At 31.5% G+C, this 19,727-nt stretch overlaps 1 protein-coding gene across 9 annotated transcripts in view; it reads right to left on the bottom strand.

The window, feature by feature from the left end:
• Nucleotides 1-19,727, bottom strand: part of LOC135136381 (Ca(2+)/calmodulin-responsive adenylate cyclase) — a 182,977-nt gene that overhangs the window by 54,148 nt on the left and 109,102 nt on the right. For all 9 annotated transcript variants that reach the window (XM_064065627.1, XM_064065619.1, XM_064065620.1 and 6 more), the window contains exons 5-6: nucleotides 14,167-14,278; nucleotides 1,639-1,925 (exon numbers count right to left, since the gene is read on the bottom strand). In XM_064065627.1, coding sequence (XP_063921697.1) covers nucleotides 1,639-1,925; nucleotides 14,167-14,278 — 399 coding nt within the window. The remainder of the gene's footprint in view (nucleotides 1-1,638; nucleotides 1,926-14,166; nucleotides 14,279-19,727) is intronic.

The raw sequence follows: 19,727 nt of genomic DNA, 5'->3' as shown, positions 1-19,727 counted from the left end.
TTCGATATTTATTTCGGTTTCTCAATTTTTCGACTTCTCGACTTTTAGACTCGTCGATTTCTCGATCTTTTGATTTTTAGAATTCTGCTTGTCTCAATTTCAGTTTTTCGATACTTCAATTTGTCTTCTATTTTTCATTCTTGGATTTTTTCGACTTTGCTTTTTTGGTTTTTCCATTTCTCAATTTTCCAGTTTCTTTATTTCTCAATTTTTGGATATTTCTTTCCGTTTTGGGATTTTTCAATATTTCGATTCTTTGACTTTTCGACTTTTTTATTTTCTGGATCTTCAGTTTTTCGTTTTTTAAACTTTAGTAGATTTTTCAAATTTTCGATTGTTTTATATTGCGATTTCCCAATTTTTCAATTCTTGGATATTTTAATTTTTCAATTTTTCGACTTGTCGACTTTTCGACTCCTCGCGTTCTCGATCTTTGGATTTTTCGAATTCTCGATGTCTCAATTTCAGTTTTACGATACTTCATTTTTCTTCTATATGTTTTTCAATTTTTCGATATTTCACTTTGCGATTTTTTAGTATTTTGACTTTTCGGGTTCTGGAGTTCTAGGTTTCTCGACTTTTTACTTTTTGAATTTTCAAGTTTTCGTTTTTTAAACTTTAGATTTTTCAATTTTTCGACTGTTTTATAGGTACTTCGATTGTTCAATTTTTCAGTTATTATCGGAATTTTTTATTTTTCGATTTTCCAATATTTTTAATTAATTTTTCCATGTTTCAATTTTTCAGTTATCCAATTGTTCAATTTCTCGATTTTTTTAAATTTTAGATTTTTCAGTATGTCTATTTTTCAATTTTTCGATTTTTAGATTTCCCGGCTTTTTAAGTTTTCGATTTTTAAAATTTTTGGATATTTTAATTTTTGGATTTTTCAAATTTTTGATTCTTCGCTAATTAAATTTTTCGCTTTTTGGATCTTTGTTAAAAAAATTGTTGCATATCAAAATCAAGTGATATTATGTTTGTAAATAAAACATTCAAATAATAGCTATTTCCCGCAGAAATTCTTTACGCTTAGAGTCGACATTCGCCTGAACGCGTTCCGGTCTGTGGATCAAACAAGTTTGACTTCCATAATTGAACTCCACCGACTTTGTTTGTCGTTACCCAAATCGCTGTTGAATATTTTACGAAATAGAATTTCATTCGGTTCTTAATTACCGCATAGTTGCAGGAGTCGGAAAAAAGCCAAATCAACACCAGAAACACGATGTGAATATAAATTAAAATCGTTATGGTAATCCTCGGTAGTCTCTTTGCACTATTTTAAATTCAAATTAGACACAATTTCTGCATTGATTAATCCTCTCTCGCGGTCGTGTTCCGCTTATAATGACTGAGGTTCTACCACGCTATCAAAGTACTTAAGTGAAAAAGACGGCTTCATTACGGGCCATTACGCTCAAAAAAAGAAAACAATTCGTGGACGGGTTTTATTCCAGTAATTCAAACAAGCGCGCGGTTATAATAGATACCTATAATAGGTTTAGGGTATCGTTGATGGAGGAATTACCCAAAACTATGCTCAGCCCAAGATTAGCCCGATTTAAATTGCCATTACGGGATTATAACGAAAGTTACGCTCATTCCTGGAATAATTTGAATAACACTGAACCTTACCCGGGTTCTCCCCCTGCCTCCATGTTGTTAGCCAAGGTGACGTCGTTCGACCACACGTCGTACTGCCACTTCCTCAGCCCCAGCACCCCGCACAACACCCGCCCCGAGTGGATTCCCACCCTCATGTTCAGCTGGACGTCGGTGGCTTCCACCACGCTGGCGATGGCGTCGATCATGTCCAGCCCCATCTCGACGGTGCAGTGAGCGTGGTCGGATCGCGGCTCCGGCAACCCAGAGACGCAATAATAGCAGTCCCCCAGGATCTTGATGCGCAAACAGTGGTTATCCTGGAAAAGAAAAAACGCCGCCATAGATCAAGCGAAGTTGCCATTAAAGCGGATCGGAAGAGGCGCTTTATATAAATTTCCTCGCGTTTTCCTTCGTCAGATAAATCGGAATATAAAGCAGGTTCGGCTCGCGAATCTCCATAAATAAAATATTGATACAATGTCTTGAGGAATGAGGGCGGCGGTTAAAAAATGGAGGGGGGTGTTTGGTGACGATTTGCTAAGGCGGTAAAAGGATGGACTTTATCAGGATGTTTATGGCTCATTATGACTGGGTAAAATAAACTGAGAAGTCGTTTCTTTTTTAATGGACTGTTTTTAAGCAAGTGCATAAACTGTTAAAGGACGGATGGGTTTTTATGCGTGCGAAATTTATTATCCTTTTGATCACGGTTTTTATTTAGACTTGGAAAAAATGAATAAATATTTTTAAGTTATTTTTTGTCGCTTCATAATGGAGAAGTGCCACTACAGAATCCATCATACTCTTTCTTTGGGTTTTCTTTATACACGATTCCCCTATTTTCTGATTGATCAAGATTTTCATAACTAGAAGTAAGGGAAATTTATTATTAGTGACAATTTGTTTAATAATACCAAGTTCACTCTCAAAGACTTCATAAAGAATAAAGAAATAAATGGTATGTTAAGTGGTAAATAAACTAGCTTTCAGAAAATTTTTATTTCGTTTAAAGCAACATTAATCAAGCAAAAAAAAGGTGAATTTTTCATTCGTAATCAGATCCATGGCTTATTTAGAAAATCCATATTTCTCTGCAAAAATTCACGATCATAATATTCAGTTTCTTGTTGGGAAAAGAAGACTACGTATATTTAAAAAAAACGGCTAAAGAGAAGGCCCGCCCACCCGCCCTCATCTCACTTCTGATGAACTTTTCATTCATTGTCAGACTGTGGGGCGGAGTTTAATTGCAAAATCTACATTTCACTACGAAATTTTACCCTTTTAAAAACATATTTCGCATGGTAATTTCTTGTAGAGAAATGACGATTTTGCAACTAAGCTCCGCCCCTCGGCTCACGATGAATGAAAAATTCATCACAATCGAGACCTTGCTTATATTTTGTCCATCTTTTCTTAATATACAAAGTTTTCTTTTCCCAACAAGAAACTGAAAACATGTTTAACTATCTTTAAGTTGAAACAAAACTCTATAAAAGAGAAGGCCCACCCAACCGCCCTCATCTCAGTTCGGATGAATTTCTCATTCGTTGTCAGACCAAGGGGCGGAGTTTAATTGCAAAATCTATGTTTCTTTACGGAATTTTACCATTTTAAAAACATATTTCACATGACAAGTTCTTGTAGAGAAATGAGAATTTTGCAACTAAGCTCCGCCATTCGGCTCACGACGAATGAAAAATTCATCACAATTGAGAGCGGGTGGGTGGGCGGGGCTTATATTGAGTCCTTCTTTTCTTAATATATGAAGTTTTTTTTCCTAACAAGAAACTGAAAAAATGGCTAACAATCGTGTTGTCGAAACAAAACTCTATATATTAAGGAGAAAAAAAAAGCAGGATCCATCCGTCTCGATGTCAGTTATGATGAATTTTTCCATCGTTAGCTATGTTATTGTAATCTTTTTGAACCATGTGTACCTTGTTGTTTATCGTTCTTTCCATGTACCAATGTATACTGTAAAGGCTCTTTGCCGTAAATAAACTATTATTATTATTATTATTGTTGTTGTTAGACCGAGGGGCGGAGCGTAATTGCAAAATTCATATTTGCCTACAAAAATTTAGCGATCTGAACAAAATTTTAAGTTTTTTGTTGTGAAAAGAAGACTATGTATATTTAAAAAAAAAGCAACAGTTTTTTAGTTTTTCGATTTTCCAACTCTTGGATGTTTCAATTTTTAGATTTTCTAATTAATTTCAGGAGTTTTCAATTTTTCGATCTTGCAGTTTTTCATGTTTTTGAATTTTTGGATTCGCAATTTTTGGTTATAATGTTAAAAGATTTTTTCTTTCAATTTTTGATTTATTGGATTTTAGAACGTTTTAATTTATTCGATTTTTCAAATGTTCATTTTCTTATTTTTTCAATTTTTAGATTTGCAATTTCTTGATTTAAAATTTTTTGAGTTTCCAATTTTATGTCTTCAAATTTTCGATTTGCGATTTTTCCTCTCGGTTTTTGATTTTTGTTATTTTTACAAATTTTCGATTTTTCAATGTTCCGATTTTATAAATTTTTTTTCAAATTAAATTTTTGTCAGTTTTTTATTCTTGTCGTTTCTTCAATTTTACGATATGCAATACTTCGAGTTTTCATATTTTTGATTTTTTTTTTGGTTTTTCGATTTTCCAACTTTCGGATGTTTCAATTTTTAGATTTTGTAATTAATTTCAGGAGTTTTCAATTTTTCGATCTTGCAGTTTTTGATGTCTTGAATTTTTGGATTCGCAATTTTTCGTTTCGGTTTTTTATTTCCTTCATTATGGTCATAATGTTAAAAGATGTATACTTTGAATTTTTGATTTATTGGATTTTAGAACGTTTTGATTTATTCGATTTTTCAAATTTTCATTTTACTATTTTCTCAATTTTTAGATCTGCAATTTCTTGATTTTCCAATTTTCTGTCTTTAAATTTTCGATTTGCGATTTTTCCTTTCGGTTTTTGATTTTTGTTATTTTTACAAATTTTCGATTTTTCCATGTTCCGATTTTATAATTTTTTGTTTTTCAAATTAAATTTTTGTCAGTTTTTCATTCTTGTCGTTTCTTCAATTTTACGATATGCAATACTTTGAGTTTTCACATTTTTGATTTTTTTAGTTTTTCGATTTCCCAACTTTCGGATGTTTCAATTTTTAGATTTTGTAATTAATTTCAGGAGTTTTCGATTTTTCGATCTTGCAGTTTTTCATGTCTTGAATTTTTGGATTCGCAATTCTTCGTTTCGGTTTTTTATTTCCTTTATTATGGTTACAATATTAAAAGATTTTTACTTTGAATTTTTGATTTATTGGATTTTAGAACGTTTTGATTTATTCGATTTTTCAAATTTTCATTTTCTCAATTTTTAGATCTGCAATTTCTTGATTTTCCAATTTTCTGTCTCTAAATTTTCGATTTGCGATTTGTCCTTTCGATTTTTGATTTTTGTTATTTTTACAAATTTTCGATTTTTCAATGTTCCGATTTTATAATTTTTTTTCAGTTTTTCATTCTTTTCGTTTCTTCAATTTTACGATATGCAACATTTCGAGTTTTCATATTTGTGATTTTTTTAGTTTTTTGATTTTCCAACTTTCGGATGTTTCAATTTTTAGATTTTGTAATTAATTTCAGGAGTTTTCGATTTTTCGATCTTGCAGTTTTTCATGTCTTGAATTTTTGGATTCGCAATTTTTCGTTTCGGTTTTTTATTTCCTTTGTTATGGTTACAATATTAAAAGATTTTTACTTTGAATTTTTGATTTATTGGATTTTAGAACGTTTTGCTTTATTCGATTTTTCAAATTTTCATTTTCTTATTTTCTCAATTTTTAGATTTGCAATTTCTTGATTTTCCAATTTTCTGTCTCTAAATTTTCGATTTGCGATTTTTCCTTTCGATTTTTGATTTTTGTTGGTTTTACAAATTTTCGATTTTTCAATGTTCCGATTTTATAATTTTTTTTTTCAATTTAAATTATTTTCAGTTTTTCATTCTTGTCGTTTCTTCAATTTTACGATCTGCAATACTTCGAGTTTTCATATTTTTGAATTTTTTAGTTTTTCGATTTTCCAACTTTCGGATGTTTCAATTTTTAGATTTTGCAATTAATTTCAGAAGTTTTCAATTTTTCGATCTTGCAGTTTTGCATGTCTTGAATTTTTGAATTGGCAATTTTTCGTTACGGTTTTTTATTTCCTTTATTATGGTTATAACTTATAATGTTAAAAGATTTTTACTTTGAATTTTTGATTTATTGGACTTTGGAACGTTTTCATTTTTTCGATTTTTCAAATTTTCATTTTCTTATTTTCTCAATTTTTAGATTTGCATTTTCTTGATTTAAAATTTTTTGAGTTTCCAATTTTATGTCTTTAAATTTTCGATTTGCGATTTTTCTTTTCGTTTTTGATTTTTGTTGTTTTTACAAATTTTCGACTTTTCAATGTTCCGATTTTATAATTTTTTGTTTTTCAATTTAAATTTTTTTCAGTTTTTCATTCTTTTCGATTCTCCAATTTTACGATATGCAACACTTCGAGTTTTCATATTTTCGATTTTTTTAGTTTTTCGATTTTTCAAATATTTCAATTTTTCGATCTTTGGAGTTCAATTTTTGGAATCGCAATTTTTCGTTTCGGTTTTTTATTTAATTTATTATAATCATAATGTAAAAAAGTTACTTTAAATTTTTCATTTTCTTATTTCCTCAATTCTTAGATTTTGCAATTTTTCGATTTAAAATTTCTTGAATTTCCAGTTTTTCATGTCTTCAAATTTTCGTTTTGCAATTGTTCCTTTCGGCTTTTTTTAAAATTTTCGATTTTTCAATGCTTCGATTTTATAATTTTTTGTTTTTTCAATTTCATTTTTTTCAATTTTTCATTCTTTTCGTTGCCTCTTAAGCTTAACTGCAAAAATACTTATTTCTTTACAAGAAATTGAAACCATGTTCTTGAGTTTCGAGTTGTTCAAAGAATATTATATATATTTAGAAAAAAAAGCAAAATATATAACACGCCCACCCGCCCTATCTTAATTGTGATGATTTTTTCTATTCGCCGTGAAGCAAGGACGGGCGGAGCTTAACTGCAAAAATACTTGTTTCTGTACATGAAATTAAAAACATGTTTTTGAGTATTGTGTTGTTCAAAGAATACTATATATATTATGAAAAAAGGCAAAATATATATAAAAATAGTTTAATTGCACAATCTATATTTCTCTACAAAATTTTACCCTTTTAAAAACATATTTCAGATGACAAGTTCTTGTGGAGAAATGAGGATTTTGCAACTAAGCTTCGCCCTCTCGGCTAACGATGAATAAAAAATTCATCACAATTGAAATGGGGTGGGTGGGCGGGGCAGATATTTTGTCCACGTTTTCTTAATATACAAAATTTTCTTTTCCCGACAAGAAACTGAAAAAAATGTTGAACTATCGTGTTGTGGAAACAAAAATCTATATATTACCGGAAAAAAAAAATTAAGCAGAACCCACCCGTGTGTCGATCTCAATTATGATGAATTTTTCACTCGTTGTTAGACCGAGGAGCGGAGCGTAACTGAAAAATCAATATTTGCTTACAAAAATTTACCGTTCTGAACAAGTTTTAAGTTTTTTGTTGTGCAGAGAAGACTACGTAAATTTTTAAAAAAAGTTAATCGTTCTATAATTATTTTTCGTTCTCGCAAATCGAGTTTTCTCTTCGAGACATTTTAGTAATCTCGTGTGAAAAATGTGTCACCCGAAGCACTACTTTAGCCAACCATACACGTCCAAGTGTGGCTTAAATATATATAATTTTTAAACTCAAACACGGCTTCAACGACTTAATTAAATTAATTACGTTCACGACAAGCGAACTTTCGCAATCCGCTTTCGGCCTTTGCAATTACGCTGAAAAAATAAACAAAAACTTTCCAGAAACACGAAATAACGAGTAAAGTCAGAATTTTAATTAAAACCGTTCAATAGAAATTTACTCACTTGACGTTTCAATCTCGCCGAAGTCGATTTAGTATCACCGTCGATCACAATTTAGTGCCCGTTATGCGTTGAATTTTCATTTTAGCTACGAACTTATACCAAAACTTGCATTAACTTTTCGACCTAAACAAGGCAAACAAACTGAAAATTTGCAGTAAATTCGAAGCACCTATCGAACGTAACTCCTTCGCGTTATTGGTTTAGCTTGCAGAGTCCAGACGGAAACTTTGCTTCGACTCGTCTCCCACTGACAAATTAAATTCCCTCGTTTAAACTTCCCTCAAATTCATGTAAAATTCACCCTTAAACTATCTAATCAAACCGAACTGCCCAAGTGGGCCGATGCATTATTAACGTCCTTTTCAATTATTGTTCTGACAAATCTAGACGTTTCTCCCCAGCAACAGAAGCGATTTCGAGCGGTGGCCATCGATCCTGGCGAGTATTGTACTTCATGCAGATTTAAAACTAGAACCATTGTTTAAGTATATTATAGTTGGACAACCTAATACAAATTTTACTTCGCCTAAATAGTGAGCTTTAGGACAAGGAATCCAGGGGGCGTGGGACAAATTTTTCGTCAACGCTCATTTTCACTACAGTGAGCCAACGTATTAGGTTTATTTTACTCTAAATCAGATGGCGCCATCAAACATTAGCAAAAGCAAACACCCTTCACTCTGCTCTTATACGAGGAGTTATCCATAAATCCATTATTAACATTGTTCCGTAAACAGTAATGTGTACAAAATATGAAAATATACTTAACATAAAAAATATGAAGCAACGCGTTGTAACTTGATACCAAAGAATTGAATTTAAATGAATTTGACGCCTATTTTTATTTGACTATATCTGAAGACTGACAGAAACTTTCCAAGGGTTTTTAAACTGGTATAATTGTTTAGTTTTACAAGATTAAAGTAAAACAAGATTTTAAGTAAAATGTAGATTCGTGGTGTTACAAAAATGTTAACACAAAATGAAAATATATGTTCAAAGTAAATAACAGAATGACATAAACTTTCGGCGTTAACATTACAAATAATTACAAGAGAGAAAAAAACGCATAAAGAACTTAAGAGGCATGTTTGTAATATCGAGTTGTTAAAGGCTGCTTTGAAGACTGTTTGTTTCTATAAAAAACAATTGCTGTTATCCGACATTTTGGTAGATTTTGTTCCAAAAATACGAGATAACTAATTGTTTCTTGAACTAGTTGCCGTAACTTCTAAAATTTAAAAAGGATACGCCGTTCTGCTGTAATAAAATCTAGAATAAGATCAAAATCACACTAATATTACATCTGATTTTGTTAACCACATGAATATAATTTACATTAAAACAAGTTACCGAAATTGTTTGAAATGTTTATTATAGTTCGAAAACAAGAACAAATAAATAAATAAATAAATAAATAAATAAATAATTAAAATGTGCAGTTTATAAATTTCAAAATTTTAGTAAAAAAATAATCATGTTTGAAGCTTTATTTTGTCTGTTCGATTTTATTGGGTGTATTGGGCCCCTCTCGGGATATAACATCGACATCAGTGCACCGACCCAACGTTCTTCAACCGATGGGATGATTTATTACTTCCATTATGCTGGCCCTACACAGAGCGATCTGGTTTTCGGATTTTCGGCTAGATCTGCACAGTTAACTCTTTGCGCACTGCACACTAACATAGAGTATTTTGTTCACGCGAGCATCAAAAATACTACGCCGAAAGCACTTCTTCAAGTGTTACTTTTTTTGAGATGTCGTATTTGTCAGCGTTTCCAAAATTTTCTTCTTTGCACAGGTCAACTAATTTTTCGTAAACCGCATTTTAAAATTTTTGTTATTGTATTTTTTACTTTTTAATTTTCTAAGGCCTGAAAAAATCCCATATAGGTTTCTATGAATTTATTAACGAAATCAACTGATAACTTGCGCGCCATTTTGTGTTAATTAACACCAATAGTGATTATGATAATTTTATAATTATCATTTTAATGAAATTGTGTTCTTCACATCGCGAACGACAGCAAACAATTTAAAATTACCGCTAGTCAAGCACCTGAAAATCCATCTCTCCCAAATATGTCTTTCTTGGCACTATTTGTAATCCAAAGTCTCCCTCCAAAATCAATTTTTCGTCGCCTGAGAACTTGTTTGATCTACAGACCAAAGCACACTCAGGCCAATATCGGCTTTAAGCCATTTATCTATAAACCGATATTCATTAGAGTTGATCTGATACACATCCACTACGAAGAACTAACCCATTTCGACCATTGGACTTTACAACGAATAAGTGAACAAAGTTCTTGAACATCTTAACGATTTAATACATAATGTTCCCGAATGACAAAATTTACATTTCAAATTGTATTATCAAATTACACTCACCAAAATTTGTCACGAACAATGAAATGACGCAATCTCCAAATTTTACAATAGTAAAATTGTAAATTCGCCCCGTTTACGGTTTATGCATCCGTGTCGAGTTTTCACCTTAGACGTCAAGATTTTCGAAAAAAAAATCAACATTTTCCAATTTATAATGTTATTTAAATTTTAAAAAGTAGAATAGTCCTGATCTTGTGATTTATACCTAAATACGATATTGGGATTTTTCGGCTTGTCGATTTCTCGATTTTTCAACTTTAAATGTCTCAATTTTTCAATATTTCAATTTTGGGCTTTTCCGATTCCTCCATTCTTTAAATTTTCTATTTCTTGATTTTTTTATTTTTCGATTTCTCAATCTTTCGATGTTTCAATGATACGATTTCTCAATTTTTGTCCTCTTCAATTTTACGGTTTTTAAATATTTCGATTTTTCAATTTTTCAAATTTTCACGTTTCTAAATTTTCAGTTTGCCGATTTCTAAAGTATTTTTTTTTTATTTGTCCATTTCTGGACTTCCTAAAGTTTCGATTTTTCACATCTTCAATTCTTCAATTTTTCGATTTTTTAAGATTACGATTTTTCAATTTTGCTTTTTTAGATTTTCGATTTCTCAATTTTCCAATTTTTTTATTTCTCAATTTTTTTAATATTTCTTTCAGTTATGAGATTTTTCAATATTTCAGTTTTTCGACTTTTCGATTTTTGAATTGATGGATTTTTTTGATTTCTCGATTTTTTACTTTTTGGATTTTCAATTTATTGTAAACTTTAGATTTTTCAATTCTGCGACTGTTTAATGCTTCGATTTCTCAATTTTTAAACTTTTCGATGTTTTAATATTACATTTTTTAAAATTCTAGGTTTTTCGATATCTCGAGTTTTCAGTTCTTCTATATTTCAATTTTTCAATTTTTCGATTTTTTGAATTTTAATTTTCGATTTTCTAGTTTTTATTTTTTAAAATTTTTCGATTATTCAATTTTTTAATTTCTCAATTTATCGAATTCAGATGTTTCGTTGTTTTGATTGTTCAATTTCTCAATTTTTCAATTTTTAACTTTCCTTTTCGGTTTCCGACTCCTCAATTTCTCGATCCTTCGATTTTTCGATTTCTCGAAGTCTCAGTTTTTGAATTTTTCGATGTTTTGATTTTTGGATTTCTGGGTTTTTCGATTTTTTTCTTTTGAGCTTTTCAATTTCTGGATTTTCCATTTTGTCAATGCCTCGATTTTTCAATTTTTCAAATTGAATTGAATTTGTCGAATCTTCAATTTTGCGATATTTTAATTATTCATTGTTTTAAATTTTAGTTTTTTCGATTTCTCGATTTTTTGACTTTTCAGTTCTTCAGTCTTTAAATTTTTCAATTTTTCAAATTTTTGCGCTAAATTTTCAGTTTTCTGATTTCTCAATTAATCTATTTTTGATTTTCCCACTTCTCAAAGTTTCGATTTTTCAGTTCTTCAATTCTTCGATTTTTCGATTTCGCTTTATTGGTTTGTCGATTTCTCAATTTTTGGATATTTCTTTCAGTTTTGATATTTTTCAATACTTCGATTCTTTCATTTTTCGACTTCTAGATTTTTCTAATTTTTATTTTTGGATTTTCAGTTTTTTGTTTTTTATTTTAATTTCTCAATTTTTCAACTTTTCCATATTTTAATTTTTAAATTTCTAGATTTTTCGGTTTCTCGAGTTTCCAGTTCTATATTTTAATTCTTTAAATTTCCAAATTTTTTAATATTTTGAGATCTCAATTTATTGAGATTCGGATGTTTCGATGTTTTGATTATTCAATCTCTCGCTTTATCAATTTTTCCATATTTAAGTTCTCGATTTTTCGATTTTGGCCTATTTCGGTTTCTCAATTTTTTGATTTTTCGACTTCTCGATTTTTCGACTCCTCGATTTTTTTGTCTTTTGATTTTTAGATTTCTCGATGTCTTATTTTTTGAATTTTACAATGTTTCGATTTTTCGATTTGCTGGTTTTTCGATTTTTTGCTTTTCGGTTTCTCGATTTTTCGATGGTTCGATTTTTGATTTATCCGATTTTTCAATTTTCCAATTTTTTAAATTCTCGACTTCTCGATTCGTTGATTTTTCAGTTTTTCGATTTTTAAATTTTAGAATTTTATTTTTTGATGTTTGGATTTCTCCATTTTTCAGTTTTAGGATATTTTAACTTTTCAATGTTTTAAATTTTAGATTTTTCGATTTTTCAGTTCTTCAATATTTTTTTATTTTTCAAATTTTGACGTTTCTGAATTTTTAATTTTCGGATTTCTCAATTAATCTATTTTTTTATATTCCCATTTCTCCACTTCCTAAAGTTTCGATTTTTCAGTTCTTCACTTCTTCAATTTTTCGATTATTCAGGGTTTTGATTTTTCAATTTTTCGATTTTTTAAGTTTGGGATTTTTAGACTCTACGTTTTTGACTTTTCTGTTTCTCAATTTTTTTAATTTCCTAATTTTTTGATATTTCGTTCAATTTTGTGATTTTTCAGTTTTTCGATTTCTCAATTTTAACTTTTCAATTTTTAAATTTTCGATTGTCCCATTTTTTTTTATTTTTCGATTTTCCAATTTTTCGATGTTTCGATTTTTGAATTAACCGATTGTTCAATTTCTCGATTTTTAAATTTTAGATTTTCCAATTTTTATTTTTTTGATTTTTTTATGTTTGGATTTCTCGATTTTACAATTTTCCCATATTTGAAATTTTCAGTGTTTTAAATTTTCGATTTGGAGGATTTACTGTGTTACAGTAGTCATCAGTCATTACTCATCAAGAACGATTATTGCTGTGCGTTAAAATGCCTATATACTGATAAGCACTTACATACAAGACACATTTAAGGCTGTTTTAAGTCTGCTAGATATAATTTTTGCAATTTTAAATTTATTTCTTGATGTCTAAATCGTATATATTTAAATGGTGATTAATATTTTGTGATACAATCTTAGGATAAAATGCATTTTAGTTTCAAAAATAATATGTATTTAATGATTTGACTACTGTTACTAAAAAGAATACGTAAGAAGATGTTCAAATTGAATTAATTTGGTTTTCATAGTTTGATGATAATCCATAGTTATTCTGGAGGCAAATTAGATGACTTGTTACTTATTAATTAAAGTAGTGGTCGTTTAATTTCGTATACCTTTAAAGTGGGCGAAGGGACGCATATTTGTTAGCCATGCAGTTCATGGATAATAGGTATACCGCGATAATATTAAATTTTTGTTACCTTAACCTTGAAACAGGTATGCACTACATATACATATATTACAGTAAAGTCTTCAACACGTACGTTTGCTTATTTTGTGACTGCTCCCCGTACAACGTACTGATTAATACTACTTTTACGTTTACTATCTTATCGACATCACGTGTTTACGGACTATTTTTACCCCCTTTCGTAAGGTACCACCACTTCATAGTGAAGCGAGTGAGATGTAAAATATATATTCATTCTTTTCTACATGGGAAAGTGATTGTCCGTACAGGTTGTCCAACTATAATATACTTAAACAATGCTAGAACGCTTAAACAAAGGGCGATCTAGGGAGTCGTGGGTTTTTCGAACGGGGGCGAAAATTTCGACGACGATAAGAGTGAGTTATGCCTGGAACGGCTGCTAAATTACGCGTTTATCGATCGAGGACACGACGCAAAAATGCGAACTTACAGGTGTAGAATTGTCCGATAGAATTTTTTTAAACAAAACTATCGAACGCAGGTTGTGGCGTAAATACGGCCGTTGGAACCCGCTCCAATTTGTCAAAGCGCCTTTGAAGTCTCGGTCTTTGGATTAGATAAGTTTATTTACCGTTCGGCGTTTATATTTAACTGCGGTAGGGAAACGATTCGAAACGTATTTGTAAACGTCGATAAAAATAGTCCGTACAAGCACATGTCTACAACATCAATACCGACAACCCTCTGACTACCCGTCAAAACCCCATCCGAATTAAAACAATATTCCGGTATTTGTTTACCGAAAACACAGCCGCACCGGAGCGTGTTTACCCACATAAAAATGTACATACATTAACTTGTGTCTTTTGCGCGCAAACATAATCAACACACATACATTTTTAATGCGCGACGTCGCTAAAAAATCGCTATTTTTAGCCGAAAACTCCCTACTTACGTTCGCTAGCTGATCGAATCTCCCGAACAATTCGTTGAGGAGTCGCACCAATTCCTGGGCGGTGCACTGCGATGCCAATACCGTGAATCCGACGATATCGGCGAACAGGATGCTGGAAAAAGAAGAAAAGTGTTGAAATGTACAGTTTTTTAGTTGGAAATTTTAAATTCGGTTCGATGGGACGAACTTTATGCCCGAAAGTTTGTTTGAGTCGCGACTGACTGCTTGTTTAAGCTCGAATTTATTGGGTTATAAATGAAAGTTTCTTTTATTTCGGGGCGAAACAGCCACGGGGGAGGAGTTGGCGGCTGTGCTTGCAAAACGATGGCCAAAGATTGGGTTGTGTGGGGATTTATGTCTTAATATCGTACGTTTTGGTGATTTATGATTCGAGGGAAGATTTATTTTTTATTGGCGGCTTGTGCATCGTAAATGTTTAATCGTATGGATTGTTTGTTCAAGTCGAAACAAAAGTGACTTGGTTACTTATCGGTGTTTGCCCACATACACTTATCGGTTTCCTGGAATACTGTGTGTTTTTTCAAGCAATGTGCGCGGTAATTACTGACGTACCATGCACAGAGTGATAATTATTGCATTAAGGGCCGGTTGCATAAACGCAAATCAAATTTAATCTCTGATTAACTCCATAGTAACGATTGTTATTATCATAGTTACAATTGTTCTTAATCACAGATTAAATTTGATTTGCGTTTATGCAACCGGCCCTAAACGTGTCGCTTTCAACTTTTTCTATTTTGAAACATTTCTTCTGTTAGTCAATAAATTTATATTATTATTATTATTAACGTACTCTACAATATTTGAAGTAATTGAATACACATTTTCAATGACATTTTAAAACTAGTAAAACGATTTTTTTGTTCATAGTTTGAAGAATTTTACTTCCAACATTTATAAAAAGTGGCCCAAATTTACGTAGACACAACTTCTTTCACCATTTTCTTAAAAAATAAATACTGGGGAGTCTCACAATTTTTTCAAACTGTTTTTAAAAATAAAACACATACCATTCCGGAGATTCTTTCGCTTAAAGACCGACTTACTAGGGAACCCTGAGATTTTTTTAAATTTTTTTCAAAAATAAAACAAAGGATTTTTTCGAACTCTGCAAAAACCAGACTTTAGCTCCTCCAAACTTTTCAAATTTTTTCAAAAACTAAACACAAGAGGTCCTTGAGATTTTTTTGAACATTTTAATCAAAACTTTCTTTTTAGACTTTCACAAAAACAACACCTTTCATTCTTAGTGATTCTTTTAAAAATTTTCAAAATCACAACAAGGGGCCCCTGAGGATCTTTCTTTTTTTTTCAAAAACAAATCAGAAGGGGTTCAAACTCCTTATTTAAAGGAGTTGTAGAGGAAAAGTGGAGGATTTAAGTTGATTACAACAAAAATTTACCATTTCAGACATGTTTTTAAGTTTCGTGTTGTCAAAATAAGTCTGCACATATTAAGAAAACAAAGCAACTTGTAGCCCCGCCCACCCACCCTATCTCAATTGTAATTAATTTTTTTATTCGTCGTGAGCCGAGAAGGCGGAGCTGAACTGCAAAATCCTTATTTCTCTACGAGAAATTAAAAACAAGTTTTTGAGTATCGTGTTATTCAAAGAATATTATGTATATTAAAATTAAGCCCCACCCACACCTGCCCTAACCTAAATAGTAATGGAGTTTTCAGTTGTTCGCAGACCTTGGGGGCGGAGCGTAATTGCAAAATCCCTATTTCTTTACAAAAATTTACCATTTTAAACGTGTTTTAAGTTTCTAAGAATAAAAAAAAAAATCATTACAATTAGGATGGAGTGGGTGGGCGGGGTTTATATTTCGCCCTTTTTTTTTCTTAACGCACATTGTATTTTTCTAATTATACGATACTCAAAAACATGTTTTTAATTCCTTGTAAAGATTGTAAAAATTGCAGTTAGATCCGCCCCCTTGGTTCAAAGTGAATAAAAAAAAATCATCACAATTGAGATAGGGTGGGTGGGCGGGCTTACATTTTGTCTTTTTGTTTTAATATGTGTGGACTTTTTTTCACAAGATGAAACTTGAAACATGTCTAAAATGGAAAATTTGTACCAAGAAATATCCATTTTGCTTACGTTCCGCCCCATAACTCCAAAATCCATATTTCCTTGCAATAATGTACTATTCTAACCATGTTCTAAGTTTATTGCTGTTGGCTATGTTTTTTAAAACAAAATAAGGAACTCCTGAGATTCTTTTAAACATTTTCAAAATCACAACAAAGGGCTCCCGAGATTCTTTCAATGTTTTTCAAAAACTAATCACGAGGGGTTCGATTTCCTTATTTAAAGAGGTTGTAGAAGAAAAGTGATGGATTTAAGTCGATTACTACAAAAATTTACCAGTTTAGTTTCTTGTTGTCGAAATAAGTCTACATATATTAAGAAAAAAAGGCAAAATATAGCCCCGCCCACCCACCCTATCGCAATTGTGATGATTTTTTTATTCGTCGTGAGCCAAGAGGGCGGAGCTTAACTGCAAAATCCTTATTTCCCTACGAGAAATTAAAAACATGTTTCTGAATGAAATTTTTGATGAATTTCTCATTTTTTGTCAGATCGAGAGGCGGGGCTTAATTGCAAGATTCATATTTGTCTACAAGAATTTACCATTTTAAACATGTTTTAAGTTTCTTGATCCGAAAAGACGAGTACGTATATTAAAAAAAAGGCAAAATATAAGCCCCGCCCACCCGCCCTGTCTCAAATGTGATGATTTTTTTAATCGTCCTTGTTATTCTTCTACAAGAAATTAGCATGTAAGACATGTTTTTGAGTATCATGTTATTCAAAGAATACTATGTATATTAAGATTAAGCCCCACCCACACCTGCCCTGATCTAAGTAGTATTGAAGTTTTCATTTGTTTGCAGACCTAGGGGCGGAGCCTAATTGCAAAATCCATATTTCCTTATAAAATTTACCATTTTACACGTTATTTAGGTTTCTAAGAATAAAAAAAATCATCACAATCAGGATGGGGTGGGTGGGCGGGGCTTAAATTTTACCTTTTTTTCTTAATGTATATAGTATTCTTTGTATTACACGATACTCAAAAACATGTTTTTAATTTCTTGTAAGGAAATGAGTGTTTTGCATTTAAGCTCCGCCCCCGTGGTTAACAGCCAATAAAAAAATTCATTACAATTGAGACAGGGCGGGCGGGCGGGCTTACATTTTGTCTTTTTGTTTTAATATGTGTAAATTTTTTTTCACAAGATGAAACTTCAAACATTAAAATGAAAAATTTGTAAAAGAAATATCGATTTTGCAATTAGGCTCCGCCCCATAATTCCAAAATCTATATTTCCTTGCAAAAATGTACTGTTCTAACCATGTTCTAAATTTCTCGTTGTGAAAAGATGGCGATGTTTTTAAAAACAAGATAAGGAGCTCCTGAGATTCTTTTAAACATTTTCAAAATCACAAAAGGCTTCTGAGGATCTTTCAATTTAAAAAAAAAACTGAACACAAGGGGTCCCTGAGATAGTGCTAAACATTTTCAAAACAACAAGGAGCCCCTGAGATCCTTTTAAAATTTTTCAAAAACAACACAAGGGGCCCTCGAGATTCTTTTCAGATTTTTTCAAAAACATCACCAGAGGTTCCTGACATTCTTTTAAACATTTTCAAAATCACAACAAAGGGCTCCCGAGATTTTTTCAATTTTTTTCAAAAACTAATCACAAGGGGTTCGGACTCCTTATTTAAAGGTGTAGCAGAAGAAATGTGGAGGATTTAAGTTGATTACTACAAAAATTTACCATTTTGGTTTCTTGTTGTTGAAATAAGTCTACATATATTAAAAAACAAAGATAAAATATAGCCCCGCCCACCCGCCCTGTCTCAATTCTGATGATTTTTTTTATTCGTCGTTAGCCAAGAAGGCGGGGCTTAACTGCAAAATCCTTATTTCTCTACGGGAAATTAAAAACATGTTTTTGAGTAGCACATTGTTCAAAGAATACTTATTTATATTAAGAAAAAAATAAAGCCGAAGATTAGGCCCCACCCATATCCGCCCCGATCTCAATTCTTAATTGTGACGAATTTTCCATTCGTTGTCAGATCGAAGGGCGGGGCTTAATTGCAAGATCCATATTTGTCTACAAGAATTTACCATTTTCAACATGTTTTAAGTTTCTTGTTCTGAAAAGACGAGTACGTATATTCAGAAAAACGCCAAAATATAAGCCCCGCCCACCCGCCCTGTCTCAAATGTGATGATTTTCTTTAATCGTCATTATTCCTCTACAAGAAATTAGCATGTAAGACATCTTTTTGAGTTTCGTATTATTTAAAGAATATCATGTATATTAAGATTAAGCCCCACCCACATCTTCCCTGATCTATATACTAACGAAATTTTCACTTGTTCGCAGACCTAGGGGCAGAGCCTAATTGCGAAATCCATATTTCCTTATAAAAACTTACCATTTAAACGTGTTTTAAGTTTCTAGAATAAAAAAAAATCATCACAATTAGGATGGGGTGGGTGGGCGGGGCTTAAATTTTACCTTTTTTTCTTAATGTACATAGTATTCTTTGTATTACACGATACTCAAAAACATGTTTTTCATTTCCTGTAAAGAAATGAGTGTTTTGCAGTTAAGCTCCGCCTCCGTGGTTAACAACCAATAAAAAAAAATCATCACAATTGAGACAGGGCGGGCGGGCGGGCTTACATTTTGTCTTTTTGTTTGAATATTTGTAGACTTTTTTTCACAAGATGAAACTTGAAACATGTTTAAAATGGAAAATTTGGAAAAGAAATTCGATTTTGAAATTAGGCTCCGCCCCACAATTCCAAAATCCATATTTCCTTGGAAAAATGTACTGTTCTAACCATGTTCTAAGTTTCTCGTTGTGAAAAGATGGCTATGTTTTTAAAAACAAAATAAGGAGCTCCTGAGATTCTTTTAAACTTTTTCAAAAACCACACTAGAGGTCCCTGAGATTCTTTGAAACATTTTCAAAATCACAAGAGGCTTCTGAGGATCTTTGAATTAAAAAAAAAAAAATGAACACAAGGGGACCCTGAGATAGTGGTAAACATTTTCAAAACAACCAGGAGCCCATGAGATTCTTTTAAAATTTTTCAAAAACACAAGGGTCCCTCCAGATTCTTTTCAGATTTTTTCAAAAACAACACCAGAGATTCCTGAGATTCTTTAAACATTTTCAAAATCACAACAAAGGGCTCCCGAGATTTTTTTAATTTTTTTCAAAAACTAATCATAAGGGGTTCGAACTCCTTATTTAAAGGGGTTGTAGAAGAAAAGTGGAGGATTTAAGTTGATTACTACAAAAATTTACCATTTTAGTTTCTTGTTGTCGTAATAAGTCTACATATATTAAGAAACAAAGACAATATATAACCCCGCCCACCCGCCCTGTCTCAATTGTGATGATTTTTTTTATTCGTCGTGAGCCAAAAAGGCGGGGCTTAACTGCAAAATCCTTATTTTCTTACGAGAAATTAAAAACATGTTTTTGAGTATGGTGTTG

Source organism: Zophobas morio, unplaced genomic scaffold (genome assembly GCF_036711695.1).
Source record: "Zophobas morio isolate AGI-343-1 ecotype UQ-CSIRO unplaced genomic scaffold, CSIRO_AGI_Zmor_V1 ptg000026l, whole genome shotgun sequence".
Taxonomy (NCBI): domain Eukaryota; kingdom Metazoa; phylum Arthropoda; class Insecta; order Coleoptera; family Tenebrionidae; genus Zophobas; species Zophobas morio.
This window is presented reverse-complemented; position numbering and strand designations above follow the sequence as displayed.